Source organism: Colletotrichum tamarilloi (genome assembly GCF_030869305.1).
Source record: "Colletotrichum tamarilloi strain Tom-12 chromosome Unknown Scaffold_92.1, whole genome shotgun sequence".
Taxonomy (NCBI): Eukaryota; Fungi; Ascomycota; class Sordariomycetes; order Glomerellales; family Glomerellaceae; genus Colletotrichum; species Colletotrichum tamarilloi.
In genome coordinates, this window is record NW_026849475.1 from 64,269 (window position 1) to 86,277 (window position 22,009).

General features: G+C 53.4%; 9 protein-coding genes across 9 annotated transcripts; 5 read left to right on the forward strand and 4 right to left on the reverse strand.

Annotated features, from left to right (window-relative positions):
* Positions 1-215: 215 nt before the first annotated feature.
* Positions 216-784, forward strand: CTAM01_13290 (uncharacterized protein; the record flags this gene model as incomplete). Its single annotated transcript, XM_060529294.1, has 3 exons — positions 216-346; positions 497-546; positions 666-784. The coding sequence occupies 3 exons, from the start codon at positions 216-218 to the stop codon at positions 782-784; spliced, it is 300 nt and encodes a 99-aa protein (XP_060376128.1).
* A 1,423-nt stretch (positions 785-2,207) lies between these two features.
* On the reverse strand, positions 2,208-2,664 carry CTAM01_13291 (uncharacterized protein; the record flags this gene model as incomplete). Its single annotated transcript, XM_060529295.1, has 2 exons — positions 2,208-2,562; positions 2,639-2,664. 2 exons carry the CDS (start codon positions 2,662-2,664, stop codon positions 2,208-2,210), a joined length of 381 nt encoding a protein of 126 aa, XP_060376129.1.
* Positions 2,665-4,923: 2,259 nt separating this feature from the next.
* Positions 4,924-5,940, reverse strand: CTAM01_13292 (alpha-ketoglutarate-dependent 2; the record flags this gene model as incomplete). Its single annotated transcript, XM_060529296.1, has 2 exons — positions 4,924-5,739; positions 5,815-5,940. 2 exons carry the CDS (start codon positions 5,938-5,940, stop codon positions 4,924-4,926), a joined length of 942 nt encoding a protein of 313 aa, XP_060376130.1.
* Positions 5,941-6,502: 562 nt separating this feature from the next.
* CTAM01_13293 (ctr copper transporter) lies at positions 6,503-7,307 on the reverse strand (the record flags this gene model as incomplete). Its single annotated transcript, XM_060529297.1, has 4 exons — positions 6,503-6,641; positions 6,698-7,013; positions 7,069-7,117; positions 7,179-7,307. 4 exons carry the CDS (start codon positions 7,305-7,307, stop codon positions 6,503-6,505), a joined length of 633 nt encoding a protein of 210 aa, XP_060376131.1.
* A 1,379-nt stretch (positions 7,308-8,686) lies between these two features.
* Positions 8,687-9,271, forward strand: CTAM01_13294 (uncharacterized protein; the record flags this gene model as incomplete). The annotated part of the gene is made up of 2 exons (XM_060529298.1): positions 8,687-8,762; positions 8,817-9,271. The coding sequence occupies 2 exons, from the start codon at positions 8,687-8,689 to the stop codon at positions 9,269-9,271; spliced, it is 531 nt and encodes a 176-aa protein (XP_060376132.1).
* A 693-nt stretch (positions 9,272-9,964) lies between these two features.
* On the reverse strand, positions 9,965-10,989 carry CTAM01_13295 (uncharacterized protein; the record flags this gene model as incomplete). Its single annotated transcript, XM_060529299.1, has 3 exons — positions 9,965-10,452; positions 10,513-10,762; positions 10,834-10,989. The coding sequence occupies 3 exons, from the start codon at positions 10,987-10,989 to the stop codon at positions 9,965-9,967; spliced, it is 894 nt and encodes a 297-aa protein (XP_060376133.1).
* Positions 10,990-11,743: 754 nt separating this feature from the next.
* CTAM01_13296 (ubiquitin carboxyl-terminal hydrolase, family 1) lies at positions 11,744-13,160 on the forward strand (the record flags this gene model as incomplete). Its single annotated transcript, XM_060529300.1, has 2 exons — positions 11,744-11,767; positions 12,411-13,160. 2 exons carry the CDS (start codon positions 11,744-11,746, stop codon positions 13,158-13,160), a joined length of 774 nt encoding a protein of 257 aa, XP_060376134.1.
* A 704-nt stretch (positions 13,161-13,864) lies between these two features.
* On the forward strand, positions 13,865-15,808 carry CTAM01_13297 (tetratricopeptide; the record flags this gene model as incomplete). Its single annotated transcript, XM_060529301.1, has 4 exons — positions 13,865-13,935; positions 13,988-14,292; positions 14,352-15,565; positions 15,656-15,808. 4 exons carry the CDS (start codon positions 13,865-13,867, stop codon positions 15,806-15,808), a joined length of 1,743 nt encoding a protein of 580 aa, XP_060376135.1.
* A 549-nt stretch (positions 15,809-16,357) lies between these two features.
* On the forward strand, positions 16,358-20,961 carry CTAM01_13298 (uncharacterized protein; the record flags this gene model as incomplete). The annotated part of the gene is made up of 8 exons (XM_060529302.1): positions 16,358-16,379; positions 16,452-19,307; positions 19,438-19,676; positions 19,787-20,119; positions 20,208-20,318; positions 20,379-20,400; positions 20,473-20,541; positions 20,603-20,961. The coding sequence occupies 8 exons, from the start codon at positions 16,358-16,360 to the stop codon at positions 20,959-20,961; spliced, it is 4,011 nt and encodes a 1,336-aa protein (XP_060376136.1).
* Between the last annotated feature and the right edge of the window lie 1,048 nt (positions 20,962-22,009).

The window sequence follows — 22,009 nt, forward strand, 5'->3', positions numbered from 1 at the left end:
AGTGGTCATCAAGCTCAACCACTGACTTCTAGTATGTCAGATACCTCCCTCTTGTACTTCGTCTCAAACTCCCGCAGTAGGCAAGTGCCCGTTAGAGTTTCCATCGTCTAACATGTGCCGTTGCAAGTGATCCAAACGCAGCGGCTGGTCCAAACCACAGATAACAAAGGATCGTAAAAAGTCTGGATCGTTATATTTGATACCCTTAACACACCATGGGCAATAGAATCCGTCAGCGTAGATCGGAAAACTCGATCTCCCGAGGACTGGGATCACCGCACTCCATGATCGGCCCACCCCGTGCAGGGTTACTAAGTGTTCTGCGAACTGGGTACGTTGTTTCGCGGTGAAGGATGTGTTGCACGCTCCTGTACCTCTAGGTTCTGAGCAAACCCAGTAAATGTTGGTCGGATTCGTGATATATTCCTCATCATGTTCAAGTTCGTGATCTCTCCAGTCCGTCGCAACTGAGAAGAAAGTGCCGCAACCCGGATAGGTACACGGAAATTCCTGATTACGAGGCCTTCTTTGGTGCTCTTCATCAACGTGAGATGAATAAGCCGCCTCAGTAGTGAATCGTTGGCCGCAATATCCGTAGTAGCACACATAGACATGGACGCCATTGACATTATTTCTGCTGCCATTAATACTGATTCCATTTGTAGATGGACCTCCGTTGATCTGCGAATTCAGGTTGTGGTTCCCGTTTGTGACAGAGTTCCCGTTTGTGCGTCGATCCCTCTCCGCACGTTCTGTCCCGTTTGCGAACATGATGCTTTTGTAATAACAAGGTCAGTATATTCTAGGCGCGTGACCATGCCGATAAGAAAATCAAGTGGTAGGTACCCTTAACTACGTTAGATTGGTGGTGATGATTTAAGATATAGAGAGAGTTGACACTCAAATTCATAGGGGAAGTGCGAGGTCTGGAGATTGTGTAGTTCTGATGTCGTGGTGTGTCTCGACCTGACCTCGAAGAATGACACGTCCACCCTTGATATACTACTAATGAATTAATGCTACGTTTCAACACCCCAGTTGGACCAGACCCGTAAAGTGCCGGGATTCTTGGACTGTTCTACTTCCATACCCTTGCAAATCTTCTACCTCGGGCGGTAAAGCATTGTTCTTGACTAACATTCATCGGCTAAGACTCTCTTTCTGGATGCAGATTTCCAACGTCATCTGGTGAGATCAGAATGAAAGCCATTCCATGAATCCATTCTAGCACTAACCGCCACCAGGGGGCTCCACTTTGTAAGCTACGTCCTGGATCCCGCTGCTTCGAGTGCAGAAAATCTATGGCTCAATCTGGATATCATGCCTTTGAGTTCAATGGGTGACCTTCTAGGGCATTTGAAAGAAACTCTCCGGCCTTCTTTAGTGAAACGAGTCTGCCTAAATAAGAAATTTTCAGATCTTCTGATTAGAATCATATTACGGTGTCACGGCAATGAACACGTGCGCCTTCGTCATATTGAATAGATGATCCCCATCGCCCCCTTTGAGAAACTCACCGTCCAGAATTGAGTTCAGCAAAAAAGAACTTTCCACTTCGCAGCAAACAGACGCCGGCCCCGAGATCCAAACACTGCATGTAAGAATGTGCCCTTGACTCAGCGTGTAATAACCTGCGTCGCTTCACGTCGTATGTTTGAGCATCTGTTTGAAGAAGGTAATCATCACTCGTGGGGAGAGTTTCAGACAGCTTGTTTCAACTCGTCCTGTACCTGCACTTCCTTGATGATGGAACATACTCACTGAACTGTTTGAGTAGGTCCAAGATATTCGGCCAGTAGCTAGGTCCTAAGAAATATCCCCTGTTCTCATGGTTGAGTGGCTCACCATCAAGCACAATCACTGACTCCTCCCATGAATCGCCTCACTCTCGCGCTTCTTACTCCGTCCATCCAGCGGCCCATCATTGAGCACAATAGCTGATTTCTATTCTACGAATTTTCTCACTCTCACACCCCCAGACTAGGCCACTGCCAATGGATGCCGCCATCTTCCAACACATGCTTTTGTATGTGATCTAGACGAAGTAATTGTCCTATTCCGTAGAGCTTGAGATCCCTTTTGATCGCCGGGTCATCGTATTTGAGACCCTTACCACAACGCCCCCACCAGAATACACTATGCTTGAAACAAGTTTTATCGAGAATCTCTTTCCATCCATCCTCCGTTCGGTGATAGCCATGCCGTATTCACAGGTGGTTTTGGTAGTTGGTACCTTGTTTACTGGTATAAGATGTGTTGCACGTTTTCCCATTCATGGCCGATGCCTTCGAACATAGGTACCCAGTAGACCTGGGGCTGTCCACGGCCAGCACCGTGTGATGCTTCGCATGCTCTCCATTGGAGTGCATTCCCATAAGGCTGTTCGCAAAAGTACACATGAAACTGCCACCAAAGTGTTCGGTTTGTTCGTGGATCTTCCGGAGGTTTCCATTCTGGAATTGCAAGCTGCAATACCCATAGTAGCACGTAACATGCGCTGTTTCGTGATCAATCTCTTTGGAATATCTGCAAGAAGTGTCCCATGACAACATGGCTCGGTCACTTTAAGGATTTATGAGTCGTGGCGATTCAGATCGCCTGTCTTCACCTTTTTTGCGGTTTGCCAGCGTTGACATACCCCGGCGGCAAATACGTCTTCACCATTGTGGCTAGGTGACCCTCCCCCGATGACAGCCTTCGAGACTACGTTTCAGTAGACCATTTTGAAAGCTATTAGTCATTAACGGCAATGAGATTCGACTAGGTGTCAATGTGTTTACTCTTGTGTTGCGTGAAAGAAGAGCCTGCTCAAACCAGAGCTATGTGAGTGTCACTATCAAGCTAAAAGAAACTCTGTATGAGAAAGAAGATAAGGATATAAATTCAGGTACTTTCTTATAGAAAAGATATTCAACTAGCAGCTAGATTCTCGTGTACATATTTCACTGCTCTGGTTCACTAGCTAATGATCGTAGACAATCGCTAGATTCAACATCATCAGTCTCCTCAACCTCATCAAGACGCTTCCTGATTAGGCTGTTGCAGCGCACTTTCCCGCAAGGATATCATATGCCGTGAGCGGTGATCCAAACACCGCGTCTGCCAGTGCCCGTAGAAACGGGGGTAACTCTCGAATTCGGAATCATAGAGCTTGCGAGCCTGGCCACAATCTTTACACCAGAACCTTTGTCCGTTCGACGTGACATTATAATCTTTGATAACTGTGGACGATTGTTCGGGTGGTATGTGTATGTTATGTTCCGACAAGTGGCTCGCAAACTCGGAACGTTCTTCGCGCTTGAAGGGTGTGTTACACGTACTAGTCCCATCATCTTTCAGTTCCGTACAAATCCAGTTAGGGCCGTTCTGATCACGGTCGCCCTGGTGTGATATTTCACACCTTTTATATTCGATCATAGTGGGATGTTTCTGATTGCACCCAGAACACTCGAAGTTCTTGCCAAATTCATTGTCGTGCGTCTGTTCGTGATATTCTGCAACTGACAAAGTATCGAACGTTTCGCTGCAAATCCGCCAGTACGAGCACTGGAAGTGCCTTGCTGTATGCGCATTTCGAGCGATCTCAGTTGGGAACTCGGCGAATTCGTAATATGGGCACTGCACATAAGGGCAGGTAAATCGTTTCGTAAGGATGGGAGAATCCATGCTCTCATTCGTCCTGTTTCAGTTCAAATCTCCGATTGTATAGGAATGCCGGCTGGGTAGCTCTTTGGTAACCCGGTTTGTAGATATGACGCCCTGAATTTAGTACGATCAGTATGTGCGAGGTTCGCCGAATTTCCTGAGCAGGGGTAATGATAATAGCTCAATACCTCAAGATAGATAGACGGTTCAAGCTGTGAATGTAAGATTGCCGACAATTTCTTTTCGGGGCTGAAAACCAAATCTGCCAATTGACTCGCTGTGCTGATGCTCTTGGTGTTTAGATAGGGGCCATTCCTGCTTCCATGCTGGACAATCCCGCCCTTAAATACTCCAGATTATACTGACACGAATTAATAGACGTTTTTGTGGGATCTAGATCACTTGACTGTTCTCGTGTCCGCTATGCTTGCAGATTGTCACCTTGGCTGGTCAAGATGAAGCTGTTCAGAGAACTGTCCTTCAGACTACCCTAGCACCTCTGTGACTTTGCCATAGGGTCGCACGGCAGCATTCACCCTAAACTAGTAGAAACCATTGACACTTTGATTAGATGATCCAGCCTACCGCCAGTCCGTCCGTCCGCCTCTCAAACCATTGCCACATCCACGAGCCATCAGGACGCATTGCTCCAAGCTTTTCCTTCTTCCTTTAGCCGATGTTCACAACCGCCGGTGACAATGAATGGCTATTCCGACCAAAGGCCTCAAGATTCAATAATGCAACCTCTACTGAAAAGATGAGCGTGTTCGCGTCAAAAGTTGGCTGGGCGGAAGGACATGTTTGCTTACCTCCGATGACGCAGTTTGGTAAAACCGTGAACAACTGATCGAGTTAAGTCTCCTGCTAGTAGACAAAGAGCGTACCAGTATCGCGAAGTTTGCTTACTGCATGTGTCTAAATCTTGCCTACTGCGGTAAATGCCGAGATAGCCAGTTACGAAGAACCTCGTGGCCGGACAATCGACAACGTACATCATAACAGGGGTCTCGCCGGCAAATCAGGCACGAGATCTATTTCCTCAACTATCAACGACAGTTGTTTCTTCAACAAAGGATCCAAGAAACGACCTCGGCACTGAGTCCCTCAGTGACAGCAGCCACGTCCAAGCTGCTAGTAAGCAACGGCTGGGATGATTGTTCACAACAAAGAAACCAAAGAAAGATTTCAATTCTCTGTACGACATCCCCCAGCGAACATATCCAAGATGTCCGGCACCCATGTATCCAATCTCGACACGATCCCAACACCACCCATCCATCACGGCAACCCCTGCCTCACATCCGTCCTCTCATTCAACCCCCATGCCTGCGAACTCCCATCATGAACAGTAGCCCTTCTCATATCTCTCCTATACTTGTACGCACACTCCCCGCCCATGGCGCGGTGCATCGTGCAGGTATTATCCCAGACGACCATATCCCCGACATCCTCCCAGTCCACCACGACGCGGTACTTTTCCTGCGTAGCGTGGTCAAAGAGCTTCTCGAACAAGGCCTTTGAGGCCTCCGGAGTGAGGTTCTCGATACGGTGGATGTGCATTGCGAGATAAAGGTTCATCCGTCCGGAAGCTTCATGTTTTTGCACGAGCTTGTGTCGTCCCATTGGATAGTCTGCGGGTTCAATGTTCGCAAAGTGCTCCGGGGCTGCGAGTTTCTTGGAATGCAGGATAGAATGGCAAGCAACGTAGTCTTTCTCCGTCAACTCCGCCTTCATATCCTCATCCAGCCCATCCCACGCAGCCCTGGTATCGCAAAACTCTGTGCTTCCACCTGTACCCTGGGGAGGCAACTCGTGTGCCAGGAGCATGGAATAGCCCGCCCGCCTAGGATTGAAACTCGAATCGACGTGAAAGAGAGCATTACCCAACCCAGCCTGGGCACGCGGGGACTTAGGGTCGACGATGGAACCGTCTGCCTCGATGTTGCCTACGTCAAAGAGCTCGTCGTACTGGAGGCGGTTGATACGACCCGCTTTGTTGTAGGGCTTGACATCGTCTAGCTCGCCGAGATGTCGGGCTAGGGCGATGTGGGTTTTGTCTGTAAGGCCGCTTTTGCGGATGACGAGGAAGCCGTGCTGTTCAGGGGTTATTAAGGTAGTCAAGTATGATAGGCAGGCTTGACAGATAAGAAGGGTACCTCGGAAGCTTACCTTTTTGACAAGATCTTCAATCAGGCGAGCGCTTTGATCGAGTGTGTCAGGTCGAAATGGAAAGTTGTGTGCTTCGATCCCGAAGCCGGGGCTGAGCTCCTTGGTATGAAGTTCGGTGATAGCCATTGCAATAGTCTGTATGGAGAAAGTGGTCGGGGTGGTTTGCAGCTGGATGTTGAGCTTGGGCACGCAAGATGGGGGGGTATTTATATTGATGGTTAAGATGATTCAAGACGTACGATGAGATCACGTATCCGAGTCACTTACTCCCCTCTTCCGATCAGTAGACGAAAGCCGTCCATTTCCGCGGGATGGGACGGGTAGACGATTGATCCAATCATCTTACACCTAAGAGAGTGCGGGACTCGTCGGAGAGGGAAGAGGGTTGAGCAAGCGCTAATGTTTAAGCTCTCGGCAATAAGACGGCCAAATTCCCAACATAAGGTAGGAAGTCGAATATTGCATCCATCACACATAACATAACGAGGGGGAGGAGAAGGGGTTGGGCATCGGAATTTGCTGATGTTGAAGAGTGTTGATGTATTATTCGCGCTGAATTAAGATTCAAACAGTAGGGCAGCTGGAACGCTGCGTGGGTATAGTATTATGATCCCTCCTCAAAGACGTCGTATGTCGTCTCCCGTATTCGTAACCCTGAAGCTGGTGTATCAAGTTTTTTTATTCATGTTCAACCGCAGCAGACGGTGGCCTCGCTGGCAGCAGAGGTGGGGCCATCGTAAATAGTCTCCCATTGGAACAGGAAGGCACCGATGTAGGAACCGATGAAGATGCAGATGATGAGGTAACCGTTGTAGTACATGGCAAGACTAAGGACGATATTAGCGCCATTCTTTGAGGTGAAGGCCGCGTCAAGGCAACGTACAGCATGACAAAGTAAGCGACGGCGAATTGGCACATGTGGATGAGTGCGCGGACGGCTTGCTGCAGAACGTTGGGGCGGAAAGGCGGGACGACGTTGGCGGTGATAGCGGCGGCGGAGCCGGAGGGGCCTTTGCCGTGGTCGTCGGCGCTAGCGGAGCTCGGGGAGACGGCACCGGCGTTGGCGTATTGCTGCTTGTGGGCCTTGATGAGGTATCTGTCGTACTCCTTGGTGGCGCGGCGAAGAGCCTCAAGAACCATGACCAGGAGAATAACCCCGATACATGAGCCGGCAAACATGCCGTTGGAGGTAATCTTCCCTGTATGGGTGTTAGTGCTTTATCATTGTCGTCGGCACAGGTAGAGAATTCGTACATTGGCTGCTGATGAAGCAGCTGTCAATGACGTTCCAGTTCCACAACATCTATGAAGCGGTTAGTAGGCGCCATGGGTAGCAGAGATAGATGGTGATGGCCAAGACGTACAGAGATCTTGCAGCCAGTACTGCTTCCCATGCCAGACATGGCGGCCTTGGTGCTGGTGGTAGCAGCCATGCTCATGGTGCCAGTGGCAGCCATGGCAGTGGTGGTGGTGGCCATTGACATGCCGTCCATCTTGTCGGTTTATTCGTAGATGTTTCTGAAGACAATTTGTGATGCTATTAGTTGTAGTAGTTGTAACCTAGTACTGATGTCGTGATACTCCTGAACGACGATCGATCGAAGGAGCAGGGGCTTGGAAGATGTCAGAGTATCGGTAGAGCGAAGCTGGAGAAGAAAAGACAAAATAGAGTTTGAGTAATGGGGATATGTCTCGACATTGTTATATAAAGGCAGCGTCAGCAGGGAAGCCGATCGATCTTCTCACTTCTTTGACGCGAAGGGAAGAACGACCTTTGCCAAGAGACCCACATTGCGCTAGATTTCCATGGGATAGAGCGAGTTACAAGGACCAGTTTGCGCTAGATTCCTTCCCGAGAGTCAAAACAAGGGTCTAGAAGTACATAAGATTCGGTGGGTTGGTGGGCAGAGAAAACACGATATCCGTGGACGTACTTGTAGACATCGTAGCACGGATGGAGTGGGAGAGAGCGTAGGTCGTCCCGGTTGGACTGTGGCTGATTGAGGGGCATCGGTGTAAATGCAGCGACGAGGATGTGTCGATGATTATCTGATGAGGCTCCACTTGACGAAGTCCTTTACTTGAACTCTAAGGCACGTACCATTCCTTCCATGTCTTTTCGGGGACAGAAACGTAAGGCAAGGCATGACCTTCTGTTCTTGCCTGCAGTGCCAAAGAAAGAAGTTGGCTCTTCATGTTCACAGTTCGCGCTTGCCGTGTGGCCTGTGTTACATACCTTAAGGTACATCGAAGTACGTACAGCAGGACATGATGTTGGAAGGAAACAGCCAACGAGGTCTATGTTGGAGTGACCTGCCTTATCGTATGTTCAGGTAGGCGCATGTAAGAAAATCGCACGGGGAGACCGGGGGTAAATCTGCTCTCTTGCCTGCTCTTTCTTGCTCTGTTTCCTGCCTTTCCTGCTGCCAAGACAGCGCTATCGCTTCCTGCCTCAAGCATCCTGAGAGTTTTTGAGCAAGTTTACGCCCAATTGCAACCTCGAAGTGCCCCAGTCTGCTTCCCAACTTCCTGCAGACACATGTCCCGGCTCCAAGTCTCGATTCTTGCTATGCGATTCTCCATGTTCAACGCATCGTGTATTCCCTCTCACTCATAAGGTCGCGTCTTGCTCTTGCACAGCACAGGCGACAGGCTACACAGGTACTGACTTTTCTAGTACCTCTGGCAAAGTGACACCGGGCAGGTCACGTTCGGCCGCTGCATCGCAGATACACCCCGAGGCTCGAATTACCAGCTAACCCAGCAGACCACAGATTGACAAAGCAACAACCCCGTTCAAGATTCACAGAGAGGGAGGCAATGAGGCACTGTAATCTGTACCAGCGTTGTTGCTGATGAGGACCTGCACCTCATGAGTCCAGCCCTGTCTCCCGTCGGGCTGATCGTCGAAATCGAGAAGGTCGCACATCCCAACGCCGGATTATGGGGTACTTGTCCCAGGCTTCGTAGGAATGACGGTGAAGTCTGGGCCATCTCTCTAGACGCCCTGTACGCCCGCCACCAGCCGCGTCACGTACGTACAACCATCAGCGATTCCAACCTCACCAGATACGGTCACTATACTGTCCCTTGTGTTGCGGGGCCAGGCTGCGACTCGGGACGATTCTCCCCAATTAGAAAGTCGAGACTTTTGGCCGCTGCCCCCAAGGCCACTTTCAGTCGCTACTATGCGATGCGGTGGAATCGGCCAAGCAAAAGTGGTCGACGCCCCCGACTTACCGTGCGCTATTCTGAGAACATTTGCGAAAGATTGTCGATTCTAGCCTCCCGATTCCCGACGCCGATGCAATCCCTTCATGTATTGCTACCTCGCCTGAGCAAGCAGCTAACTATCAGTGGAGTGTACGAAGCTGTGGCCCGCGAGAATTCCAACCGATTCAACCAGGCGCACTCGGATCTTGTGGTTGTGAAGCGCCCAAAAGAGCCCCAAGTTTGATTGCGCCCTCAATTGGGCCACAACAGGAGGGTTCCGCCGCCCCGGCGCTGTGCGTCTGCTTCTGCAATATCGGCCTGCCGTTGGATTGCGTCGCATTGCAGCTCGCCTCGCCTCTCTAAATTGCTCGCTACAACCCGCTCGCTACTTGTTGGCCGCCTCATCACCAACCACATGGTGTTCACCTTTTGGCCTACCTGCTACTTTCACTGCATGTCTCTGTCTGGATTCCCAAGAAAACAATATCGGTCAAGAGACCAGAGGCTTCACAGCTGCGACCGCAAAGCCAAGGACGGATAGATGAGGCTACCAGGGAAGCCTGCTGCAACATCAACTCTAGCGTCTAGCTCGCAATCTCCGCCATGCTCTAGCTTCGCTTTCCCGCCCCTTCAAACTGCGGCTCCCATGCCTCGATTCTTCCCGCCGATCTCACGGCTTGCTGCCGACGAATGACGCTGTCGCCGAACACCTCCCCACTCAACTTTATTTGCGGCGCACTTGGACCTGGGCCCTAGCATCAAGGTGGGTGACGGATTTCAGCGGCCATCCAGTAATTTAGGCATAGGAGCTAGCTTTTCTGCCCGCCATGAGCATTATTTTACAAGTAAAGATACACAGGCTCCAAACTCCCCAGAAACGCCAGTCTTTCGTCCCAGCAAGCCATAGAAATCCCGCTTCCATCTCAAACAATTCCCATTACAGTTCAGCCTTGGTCTTGTCCTCCGTCTTGGACTCGAGCGCGTACAATTCCCTCGGCTGGCCTGCCGCGTCGCAGCTGGCGAACTTCCACCAACCCCAGTGCCAAGCACCGGCGATATTGATCAACCCCCACTTGATCGGCGCCGGCATGGGCGGCCAGTTCGCCCACAACCCGTCTTCCGTTGTCCGGTCCAGGTTCAGCAAGAAGAACGGCACTACGTCCGCCGTGCCTGCCTTGGTGACGGTGCTCTTGCCCCACGTCTTGAACGTCAAACTCGCGTTGGCCGCCTCCGGTGTTCCCTCCTTGGGCGCGTTCGGGTGCTCCGACATGCCGGCGATGGTGGTGATCTCGCTATGGAAGTGGTTCTCGAATGGTTCTTGGAAGCTCTTCATGATTTCGAGCAGCTTGTCGCCAGAGAAGTCGGCCGGCGAGGAGAGGGAGGTAAGGTACTTGTTGAACTCGGCGAGGCCGCTCAGGAATGATTCTGTTCATATCTTTGTCAGTTGATCATGGCGAGTTAGTGTCGTGGATATCAGGTATGTACCGTGTTCCTTATGCGTCTCGGCAAAGACATTCTTGTCCTCCAAAAGGTCCTCGACCTTGGTGAAGAGCGACTCCTCCTCGTCATCGTGGTGCGACTTGACAAATTTGAACCAGGTCTGGGAGTATCCGATAAAGTCTGCTTTGTCTGCTTCCTGAATGTAGGGCGCTTGTTGGTAAATGGAGTTGTAACCCCGCAGGATCGAGTTGTGCAGCAGGGCCATGTGCGTTGAGCCCAGCGTGAAGAGGTCGGTCTATTGGACTGTTAGCTGGAGCTTCCTCCAACTGGGCCCGATCCCCATTGATTCCAACCCAAGCTCCGAACCTTTTTGGTTGCATATTGCGGCGTGGTGATGAGCTTCATGGGCCCGTCGGCCCAAGGCTTGGTGGTCTGCGGTGTCGTGGCCATCATGAATGGTGCTCTGGAAGCTAGCAAGCTGATGAGGATGCTTGGAATCACAAGCAAGAGATATCCGGCCATTTTGACAGAGTTCGGCGGAGCCTAGCGAGAGCGAATGGCGCAACTGATATACAAATCAGGGTGGAAAGTGGTACGATTCACTGGCGTGCCTTTGCCGCCTGTTGAGGGAATCGAGGGTCGGGGTTGCGTGACCAAATGGACAGCTAGCAGCAGCACAGCGCAGCTTTGTATTGGACGTCAGCTCGGCGCCGAGAAAAGGGAAGCTTGTCCAACGTTTCCGAGAGTTTCTGGAGCTTCCGGGACTCTGGAGCGTGGGGTGAAGGAAGAAGAATGAGAGGTTGGCTGATTAAAAGGCAGTTCGCCATTGGCCCGTGCCAGGGGAGAGCGCTGGGGACCTAGGGTGATGTGCAGGGAGCTCTGGCGCGGTTTCACCTGGGGAGCTCCCGCTAATGCCGCTGTGGGATCATGGCGGTGGCTGCCGACGGGATGGGGTCACCGATGCGGTTCCTGGATTGGGTAATCGGGACCCTTGGGAGACGGGGGAATGAGACGTCGAGCCGGGGCTTCGGACCTTGGTGACCTGCCGATGTCCGAACATGTTCGGTATGACGGGAAGAGTGGAGTGTGGAGAGGCTGACACGCCTGGACGAGCAGACATGGCGGAGTCAACTGGCTCGGCTGCTGGTGATTCGACTGCCAAGTTGGTGATGGGAGCTGGCTTGGAGTATTCTCGAAGCATGCGTTCAAGCTGGGGTCTGCTCCCAGTCATTGGAACGTCACTGGGAGCTCTGGGTTGAACCGAAGCCTGGGGATCATGTTATCTCCCAAGAAGAGTAAGGTGAGGTAAGGGGTGTGAAGTAGACGCCGGCGAAGACATCGAAATGCACAATAAGCATGACATATATGGCTATGAACTCTTTGAGAATATGTGACCTTCGATCGCGCAACTAAATGCGAATGCGATGTTGCAGTTTCTCAGAGGTACAGATACGAAAGGGACACTCCAACTGCAGGCCTGTCCCTCAAAATCCGCTGAGTACACCAACCTAAGGCAATAGGCAGCGCAATCGGGCCTCGGCGGTCACCCAGACCCTAGTGCCACACGACAGAAGGGATTTTTTCCATTTGCCGTTATCGAACAAGAATCGAAACGGTCAAGGCCATCTTGTTTCCTGGAGGCTCAATTGCCAAAGTACTCTTCAAAGTCGGGAACAAAGCGGTGAAGACAACTCACCGTGCGGGGTTCCAGGCAGGCGCTCGGTTTGCGTACACCCAACGACGTGCCTGCCTCTGGCGTGTAAGTGAAGGGCGTTTGTCTCCACGCCTTAGCATCGACATCACAACTTCATCATTCATCAAATCAACTTATCATCCAGCTCGGACCATCTAGACTTCATCATCAGAACAAGCCACAGAGTAACTCATCAACACGAAACCAACTTCAAATAATTTCAACCACAATCCCGCCAATATGCCTACAGAAGGAGTCTACTACACCCCCAACGGCAAAAAAAACCGTCATTCCCCTCGAAAATAACCCCGACGTCTTCACCTCCCTCATCCACGACCTCGGCATCTCTCCCGAGCTAGGCTTCTTCGACGTCTACAGCCTCGACGAGCCCTCCCTCCTCTCCCTCGTGCCCCGCCCCGCGCTCGCCCTCATCTTCATCTCCCCGGCGCCAATGTACTACGCCGTCCGTTCCGCCGACGGCACGAAGCTCGCCAAGGAAGACGGGGTGACGTATGCTGGTTCCGGGCCGGAAGAGCCTGTGATTTGGTTCAGGCAGACGATTGGGAATGCGTGTGGGTTGTATGCACTCATTCATGCCGTGGGCAACGGGCCTGCGAGGGAGTTTGTGCAGGAGGGGTCGTTGATTGAGAGTCTGCTCAAAGAGGCGGAGCCGTTGAAGTGGGAGGAGAGGGCTGATGTGTTGTATAATAGCCTACCGCTTGAAGAGGCGCATATGAAGGCTGCGAGGAGGGGGGATACGGCGGCGCCGCCTGCGGAGGAGAAGCCTGGGTATCATTTTATTGCGTTTGTGAAAGGGAAGGATGGGCATTTGTGGGAGTTGGAGGGCGGGTCGGATGGACCTGTTGATCGGGGGTTGTTGGAGGAGGGGGAGGATATGTTAAGTGAGGGTGCGTTGGAGAGGGGGGTGAAGAGGTTTATTGGGTTTGCGGATGGGAACTTGGAGTTTAGTATTGTTGCGTTGGCGAAGAGGGAGGAGTGAGGGTGTTTGGGCTGTAGGTTGTGGTGCATGATGTGTGATACGTGGCATGGGGATCGGCGTTGTTTGCTTTGAGGAACTCTAGATTGTAAAAGGGATTGGAATTTGGTATGCATAGCTTAGAGAACACATTCGTTTGCAGTTAACTTGATTTAAACGCCCTCCCTTGTTCTTATTCGAGTCAATTCAATGGTCCCTTAAGAATGATTCCGGAACTTGTTCCTTCCTGCAGGCGACGCAAAGGGATTGCCCAATGTGGCATCTAACATTGGTGTACTCACCTTGCTCACCTTGCTCACCAGTCCGACTCTAGGTGTAGAAGATACACCGAGGTGAGGACGAGCAGGTAGAGGTAGGGAGGTGAGGGGTTCGGTGAGGCAGGGCGAACTCAGCCTTGAACCCCTCCATCTGCACGAGCCAGCCAACGGCCCCGCCCGTCCAATCAGCACGCGGCGCCGCTCCAACCATCGAAAGAGCTAGAAGGGCGAGCTCGGGCTGTTTTCTTTCCCGCCTTTGCTGCCTTTGACTGCCTCACCCCACGACGAGAATTCTAAGTTCTCTTTCTCCCCAATTCCCACACCACAAATCTACCAGATACCCTGACAACACGTCTACCTTGCGATTGCATTTGAAGTTCGATTTCGAGTTGATCCATTCCAAAAGTCATCCGCACATTTTCTCAGACACACACATACACACACATCACCATGGCTTCCGCAGACGAGCTCAAGGCTCTCGGCAACAAGGCCATTGCCGAGAAGAACTTTGACGAGGCTGTGTAAGTTTGTCTCTGCTTCCACCCCATATTCACGCAGCTGACAGAGTCCCAGCGCCAAGTTCACCGAGGCCATTGAGATCCAGCCCGACAACCACATCCTCTACAGCAACCGCTCCGCAGCCTACGCCTCCAAGAAGGACTGGCAAAACGCCCTGAACGATGCCAAGAAGACTACCGAGATCAAGCCTGACTGGCCCAAGGGATGGGGACGTCTGGGAACAGCGCAGTACGGTCTGGGTGACCTCCTCGCCGCCAACGATGCGTACGAGGAGGGCCTCAAGGTCGACCCTAACAATGCCGGTCTGAAGAAGGATCTCGCTGCCGTCCAGAAGGCGATGAAGTCCGAGGCTGGTGGTGGTACGTGAAAGACACCAACAAAGAAAAGAAAAAGGACCATGCTGACTGACTTACAACAGACGCCGGTGACCCGATGGGTGGCCTCGGCAACATGTTCAACGACCCCCAGCTCGTCCAGAAGCTCGCCGCGAACCCCAAGACGGCCGGTTTCCTCGCCGACCCCGCCTTTATGGCCAAGCTCCAGCAGATGAAGGCGAACCCCTCGGCTTCACCCGATCTGTTCAGCGACCCCCGCATGCTGCAGGTCCTTGGTGTCCTGATGGGCGTCGACATGCAGATGGGTATGCCCGACAACATGCCCGAGGACGCCGAGATGCGCGATGCTCCTCCCCCTCCCCAGTCGAAGCCTGCCGCGCCCAAGAAAGCCCCCACTCCCGAGCCTGAGCCCGAACCCGAAGAAGAGGACGAGGAGGCTATCGAGAAGAAGAAGGCCAAGGAGGCCGCTGACAAGGAGAAGGCCCTCGGTACCGAGAACTACAAGAAGCGCAACTTTGACGAGGCTATTGCACACTACTCCAAGGCGTGGGAGCTGCACAAGGACATCACCTACCTCAACAACTTGGGTGCCGCGTACTTCGAGAAGGGCGACTTTGACAAGGCCATCGAGACTTGCTCAAAGGCCGTCGAGGAGGGTCGCGAGATCTATGCCGACTTTAAGCTGATCGCCAAGAGCTACGCCCGTATCGGTACCGCCTACGAGAAGCAGGGCAACCTTGACCTTGCCATCGAGAACTACAAGAAGTCGCTGACTGAGCACCGCACCCCCGACGTGAACGCCAAGCTTCGCGCGGCAGAGCGCAACAAGATCGAGTCTGCTCGTAGTGCCTACATCGACCCTGCCAAGGCAGAGGAGGCGCGTGAGGAGGGTAACAAGAAGTTCAAGGAGAGCGACTGGCCTGGCGCCGTGGCGTCGTACACTGAGATGACGAAGCGTGCGCCCAACGACCCCAGAGGATACAGCAACCGCGCGGCGGCCTTTATCAAGCTGCTCGAATTCCCCAGCGCCGTCGAGGACTGCAACACGGCCATCAAGAAGGATCCGACCTTCATCCGCGGCTACATCCGCAAGGCGCAGGCCTTCCACGGCATGCGCGAGTACTCCAAGGCGGTGGATGCCTGCAGTGAGGCGTCCAAGGTTGACCTGGAGCACCACAAGGGCGCCAACGCGCGCGAGATTGAGCAGACGCAGCAAAAGGCTCTCAACGCCATGTACTCTGCGCGGGAGAACGAGACGGAGGACCAGACGCGGGAGCGTTTGGCAAAGGATCCCGAGGTAAGCATCCACAACCATGCGACCGGCACAGAGCGACCGGTTCCTTCCATCCGCAACTAGCGACTAGTTTTGGCTAACTTTGTGCACTAGATCATGAGCATCATGAACGACCCCATCATGCAGTCTATCCTCCAGCAGGCACAGTCGGATCCCGCTGCTTTGAACGAGCACATGAAGAACCCCGAGATCAGAGCCAAGGTGCAGAAGCTCGTAGCGGCGGGAGTTATCCGCGTCGGCCGGTAAGAAATCGGAGTGGCGTTGAGGTGAGGTGCTAGTGTGGGGAACGGGTGCGAAGGGAAGGAAAAAAGGTCACGCGTAATGGATGGACGACGAAACGTTAAAAGGAGCTCACTAGGTCATTTGTAGTGGTTGCAATGTGACCCCAACAACAGAGATATTCCACGTGAGTGCCCTCGGATGTCTTGGAGCGTGATGAATGACTTGCCCTGCCCCGCGAAAATGAGATACTGTAGTTTTTAGGCCAGAGGAGTAAGTGAACCTTTGGAATTTGTGAGACATGTCATGCCGGAATGAGGTTCGCGATGGCTTGGGGTTGTAGTGGTGTGCCAAGTGAGGCCGTAAATGTCGACCCGTGTAAGTGTCACCCGTTGATGAGAATTGTCATTCGAAAAGACATGAGTCGGTGCCTTGGCTCGTCCCATATTAGAAGTGCACTATTTGATACTTTCATGAGTTGGCAGATCTAAGTCGCAGGATTTAATTTGCTTCTCTTCTCACTGATACCCTCACTTCGCTACGCCAGTTACGCGTGTAGTTTCACCACCCACAATCATGGACTCGCCCATGAAAGAAGGTATGTCTCAAGCCACTCATCTCATCTCATCTCAGCCTCATCATCTTCATCCAAGACTAACACCGCATACAGCATACGTCCAACTCATCGAAGTCATCGCAAAAGACACCACAGACCCAGCCGCAACAGAAACCCACGTCCGCCAACTCATCGCCTCCCTCCCCTCCGTCCTCCGCGCCCGCGACGACGACCAGCGAACAGCCCTCCACCACGCCGCCCGCCTAGGCCGCACCGCCCTCCTCGTCGCCATCCTCGAAGCCAACCCTGACTCCGACGTCGACGTCCGCGATGTAGATCGCTGTACGCCTTTACATCTTGCCGCGCGTAACGGGCACGAAGGGTGTGTTGCGACGTTGGTGTGCGAGGCGGGCGCGGACGTGAGAGCCGAGGAGAGTTTTCTGGAGACGCCGCTTCATGAGGCGAGCCGGGGCGGGTATGCGAGGATTGTGACGCTGTTGATTGAGAATGGGGCGGTTGTTGATGCGCCGAATCGAGATTTGGGGACGAGTTTGCATATTGCTGCGAGGAGGGGGAATGAGGATGTTATCAGGGTTTTGCTTGAGGCTGGGGCGAATCCCGGGACGAGAGATGCTGTTGGGGATACGCCGCTTCATGATGCTGCTAGGGGTGGGCACGAGGGTGTGGTGATGATGTTGTTGGCGACGGGGTCCGTTTCTATTGAGGCGCAGAACGCGAATGATTTTACGCCGTTGAGCGTTGCTGCGCGCCATGGGCGGGAGGCGATTGTGAGGATGCTGGTGGAACAGGGTGCGGACGTCGATACCATGAGCAACGAGTACTGCACGCCCCTTCACCAAGCTGCTTCCGAAGGCCACGATGGCGTCGTTCGCATCCTCATCGCCGCGGGCGCGGATGTCGATTTGCAGGATAAAGACGACCAGACCCCCCTCCACGCGGGCGTCATGTTCGAGCACGAGGCTGTCGTCGCCTCGCTGCTCGCCGCGGACGCGGATGTGGATGTCCGGGATACGGAGGACTGTACGCCGCTGCACCACGCCGTGAAGAACGAGAACAAGAGGCTCGTGAGGGATCTGTTGGAGGCTGGGGCGGATCCGACTGTGATTTCGTCGACGGGGGAGACGCCGCAGAGTTTGGCCAAGTTGCTGAACCGCAACTCGATTGCGGATTTGTTCAACTCGCCGCAGGTTGTGCCGAAGCAGAACGTCGGACTCGATGTCTTTGGTGTTTTTGCGGCGGCCGGTGTTGGGATGGGTGGAGGTGGTGGTGGCGGGAGAGTGAAGAAGACGCGCCCGCCGTCGAGGCCGAATCAGGAGGCGGAGATGGAGGCGTGTAAGCACTTTAAGGGGTTGTTCTGGTGTCCTTCTTCGGAATGCAGTTTCGAGAGTCTGAGTGTGTGGGATTTGCTGTATGATTCCGAGACGGAGGTTAAGTTGTGTCCGAGGCCGCCTCCGCCTCCGATGACGCTGCCGATGCCGGTGGCGTTGCCGGCGCTGTCTCCACACTCGGCCGAGACGCCGGTCCGGAGTCCCGTTGGATCACCCACACGAAGCCCCGCGCGGTCGAGAGCGCATTCGAGAGCACAGAGTCCCGCGGGAAGTCCGAGGCTCTCGCCTCTTCAGACGCCGTCTCACTCGCCGCCGCATTCGCCTCTGCTTCAACCTCCTGGGAGCCCTGGGTTGAACATGAAGGAGATGAGAAAGCACGTCAGCCAGCAGCGCCGCAAAAGTTCGCATACGACCGGTGGTGGTGGTGGTAGTAGCGGCGATACTGCACGCACCACTAACAGCCACAAGGAAGACCACAGGCCTATCAAGCGGTGGTTCCATCTTCCTGCAAACAACGTCGCGTGGGTGATGGACCTCGTGCAGCGGATTTGCGCCGTGGACGGGCGGCCGGATGCCGAGTGTAACCGGATGATTGCGTTCATCGAGGAGACGTTTCAGGAGATTCGGATTAGTGCGCCCTACCGGAAGCCGCATTTTCGGATGGAGGCTGCTACGGCTGCTGCTGCTGCTGGGGCGGCGACGGATGGAAGTGGTGGGACTGGGATGCCGGAGGTGAGTCTCGGGCCGGAGGTGACGGGAGGAACATCGCCGACCGGACCGGCAGCAGCAGCGGCGCCGCCGAGGTCGCAAATGTTCTCTTTGGTACTCCCCGTCATCGACGTCGATATCGACGAGGGCACGAAGAGGAGTCTCCAGGACGTACACATCGGGGATGAAGCCAAGGTCTTTCGCCCGATGGAACTGGTCGGCGGCGGCGCGGTAGCCGTCCCGACAGCAGCAGCAGGCAACGATAGAAGAGCGCCACCGGTTCAGAGGCCGCATCCTCTCAGCGCGATGCCGACGAATCTGCAGCACTACCTCTTCCCCCATCTAGCGCACTTTGACGCCATGGCCAAGATGCGCGCGACGTTTACGAAGTCTGAGCTGCATGTCCCGAGGTCGCTGGATCAGTCGTACCACGAGAGTCTCAGCGCGAGCGATCTTGCGCTGCGAAACGAAAGCCAGGTGCTATTCCGCTATCTTCGGCGCGTCGAGGGCCGACTGGCTGCTTCCGCCGCCTCCGCCGCAGGCACGACGCCAACGGGAACCACGGCAGCCGGGTCATCAACCGCAGGTGACACGGTTGCAGAGGACGTACTAGGGAAGCAACCTCTAACCGAAGACGGCATCGCGTCGACGAGGGTGCATCAGCAGCAGCAAAAGACGCAACATCAACAGAACCCGTTTGATCGGCATGCGCAGAGGGCGTATTCGAGGCAGAGCAGCTCCAAGCAGAAGAAGACGGACGGGACCAAGGCGGAGCTGGGGAGGATGGCGGGGAGGCAGGATCAGGCGAGTAGTGTGCAGGCCAAGATTTCGCGGGAGAAGAGGAGGATGGACACGGAGAGGAGGAAGCAGATTTTGGTTGTTGCGCAGCTTTGGATTTGGAGGATTGATGAGCGTGAGTCCTTCTCTATTCCTCCGTTGTGACTTGTCCTGCGCAGGCAGTATTTGAAAGACAGGTGACGGAGCCGGTGACTTTGGATGTTTCTCAGTGATTAACGGAAGCTGACGATACTTTTATTCTACAGACACCATCATCACCGCGTTCCCTGATCGTTGGGATAACAAGAACGCCAAGACATTATTGAACCAGATCAAGCACCGCGTGCTGGGAACCAGGGACATGCGATCTGAGAACACGGATATGATGCGCGTTGTGGAGAGTATCCTCGAGAGCGCGGTGGAATACAGTGAGGAGGAGTTTCACTTTCAATTCGAAGGGCCGCGTAGTTACTGTAACATCTTTGCGGCCTCCATTGCTCACGTTGTAAGTTTCTCTGTCTGTCTTTGCTGGAGGGTATAGTCATCTACCCAGAAAAAAGGGGTGAACTTTGCGACAAGAGGTCAATCTTAGCTGACTTTGATACCAAAAACCAGTCCAACGAAGCAATGAAGCGCTACGCCAACTTCAAAGCCTCCATCAGCAAAATGGGCACCTCAAAGACGGTCCTCGACGACCTTCGCGCCGAGATTGAGCTCCTGCAGGAGATTTATGACGTCCGGGAGGAGATCAACATGATCAAGCGGGTTCTCCGGTCGCAGGAGCGGGTCTTTGACGGATTCCGTGAGGCGGAGGCGGAGCGGGCTGGGAGTTTATGCGGCGGAGTCGGAGCCGGGGAGAAGCAAGGTGGTGTTGTAAAGCCGTATAAGCACCCAACGCTGGACTTCTTCAAGAGGTTGGAGGAGGATGCGAATCGGGTTCGGGACTCGGTGAGTACTAGATTCCGTGTGAAGGTGTCTGGATGACTGCATCTGGGGAGCGTTTGCTATTGGGTACGTGTGGCTGACTGGGTGGTAGATTACAACTTTGCTGGATTTGAGACAGAGAGAGGCGAATATCGAGGAGGCGCTCTCTGCGAGCGAGCAGTCGAAGATTCTCTTCATCTTTACCGGAGCGACGGTCGTCTTTGTAAGTTGATGCCCAATCTTACCTATGTACAGCAAGGGATAGTGATGCTGACTTTTACAGGCTCCATTGTCTTGGGCAACCGGTGCGTAGCCTGGAAGAAGCCTCCTGGAGGTTCTTCCCAGAAAAGGCGGAAAGAGACTAACTATTTGAATAGGCATCTTTGACATCTCCATTGAGGGCGTACCATCGCCAATCAGCCCTGGAACCCTCATTCTCACATGCGGTAGGTCCCCTTGGCCACAACCCCCCCTCTTCACTCCAACGTCTAACTGACACAACCCCAGTCCTGAGTCTAATCGCCACCCTCCTCCTCATCGCTCTCTCCCTCCAAATCTACGAATTCGTCACCACAGGAAAAGCGAAGCAGCTCTACCGACGCGTCTCCAACTTCTTCGAGGTCCGCAAGCTGGAGAAGCTGGCGGCTGCGAACCAGAGCAAGTCGCCGCCCTCGTCGCTCGGCGCGTCGACGCAGCTGAGCAGGCTGAGGAGGTCGTCTCTCTCGCAACCTGTCGCTAGCACGACGGCCAACGAGAAGAAGAAGATGCAGAGTGTGAGGAGGCGGCTTGATGCGTTGAGAACGAGGGGGAGGGGGTTAGGGCGGGATCGGGATGAGGAGAGGGAGGTTACTGGGAAGCAGGTTTGATGATGGGATGGATAGACAGGGCAAATGTCTTTTAGAACCGGCACAGAGAAGCGCTATTAATTGTGTATGATCAAGTCGCTCTTCTGATAACTAGACTTTGCGTACATCCGATGAAGCGGGTTTATTATTGTTACAATGTAGTCTGAACAAAGCGCGAGTCTATCTGGTGTGCCGTGCCGCTAACCCGGAGGAGGCCCATGAGCCGCATCCGCGTATACGGCATACCTTACTTTAAAGGGGACACTAGTGTTGGCTTAATAAATTGAGTTACTGTTTCAGTATTTATGTCTAGTATGCTCTTCAGGTGGCACCAATGTCATTCCACCCGCGCTTTAGTCTCTTTGGTCTTGCGGGGAATGAACGAAACTTGCCATGACACAGAACTTCAGCGAGGAGCCAGCCTTCGTTACAACCACTACGCATCTCTTTCCGCTATCGGTATATCATTTCATACTGGGTGGCACCTCTCGCTGCTACCAAGCAATTGTGAAGTGTGAAGTCCCCTCAACATGGCCAGCCTTATACTTCGGGGGAATCACGGATGTGAGTCTCACAGACACCACCTTTTTCTCTCCCTTGACAGCTTCAACAAGTTATGTAGGAGGGAGAATACAGCTTGATAGTTATGCTCGCTTGCTAAGTCGGTGCAGTGCTAAGTACTAATCACTTCAGGCTTGTAGACCAGCCCAATAACAGGGGTGACTCCAGTCTTCCACATCCATGGCAAGTAGATCTATGCATACCAAGTTGCATCGGCACGATCGGCTCGGTCAAACGCCTTGAGCTCGGCCGAGTCAATCTGAAGCCGTCAATCAGAAGTCCAGATGCTGTTCATGATCCTCGGCCTCCTCGGTCTTCCTCGCTCTTACGGATTTTAATGAATGCGAATGAAACTCTGGACAACCTCTTCTTCAAAGGCTAAAAGTTGTTAATGACTTCATCGCTTGAGAAGAGACATTAGGTGCCGATTTTATTAGATTGTCTGATAAAAAGTTCCCTAGTTGCAAATCGTAGAATCTTACCAGCTTGTCTGCTAGCCGCAAGAGTT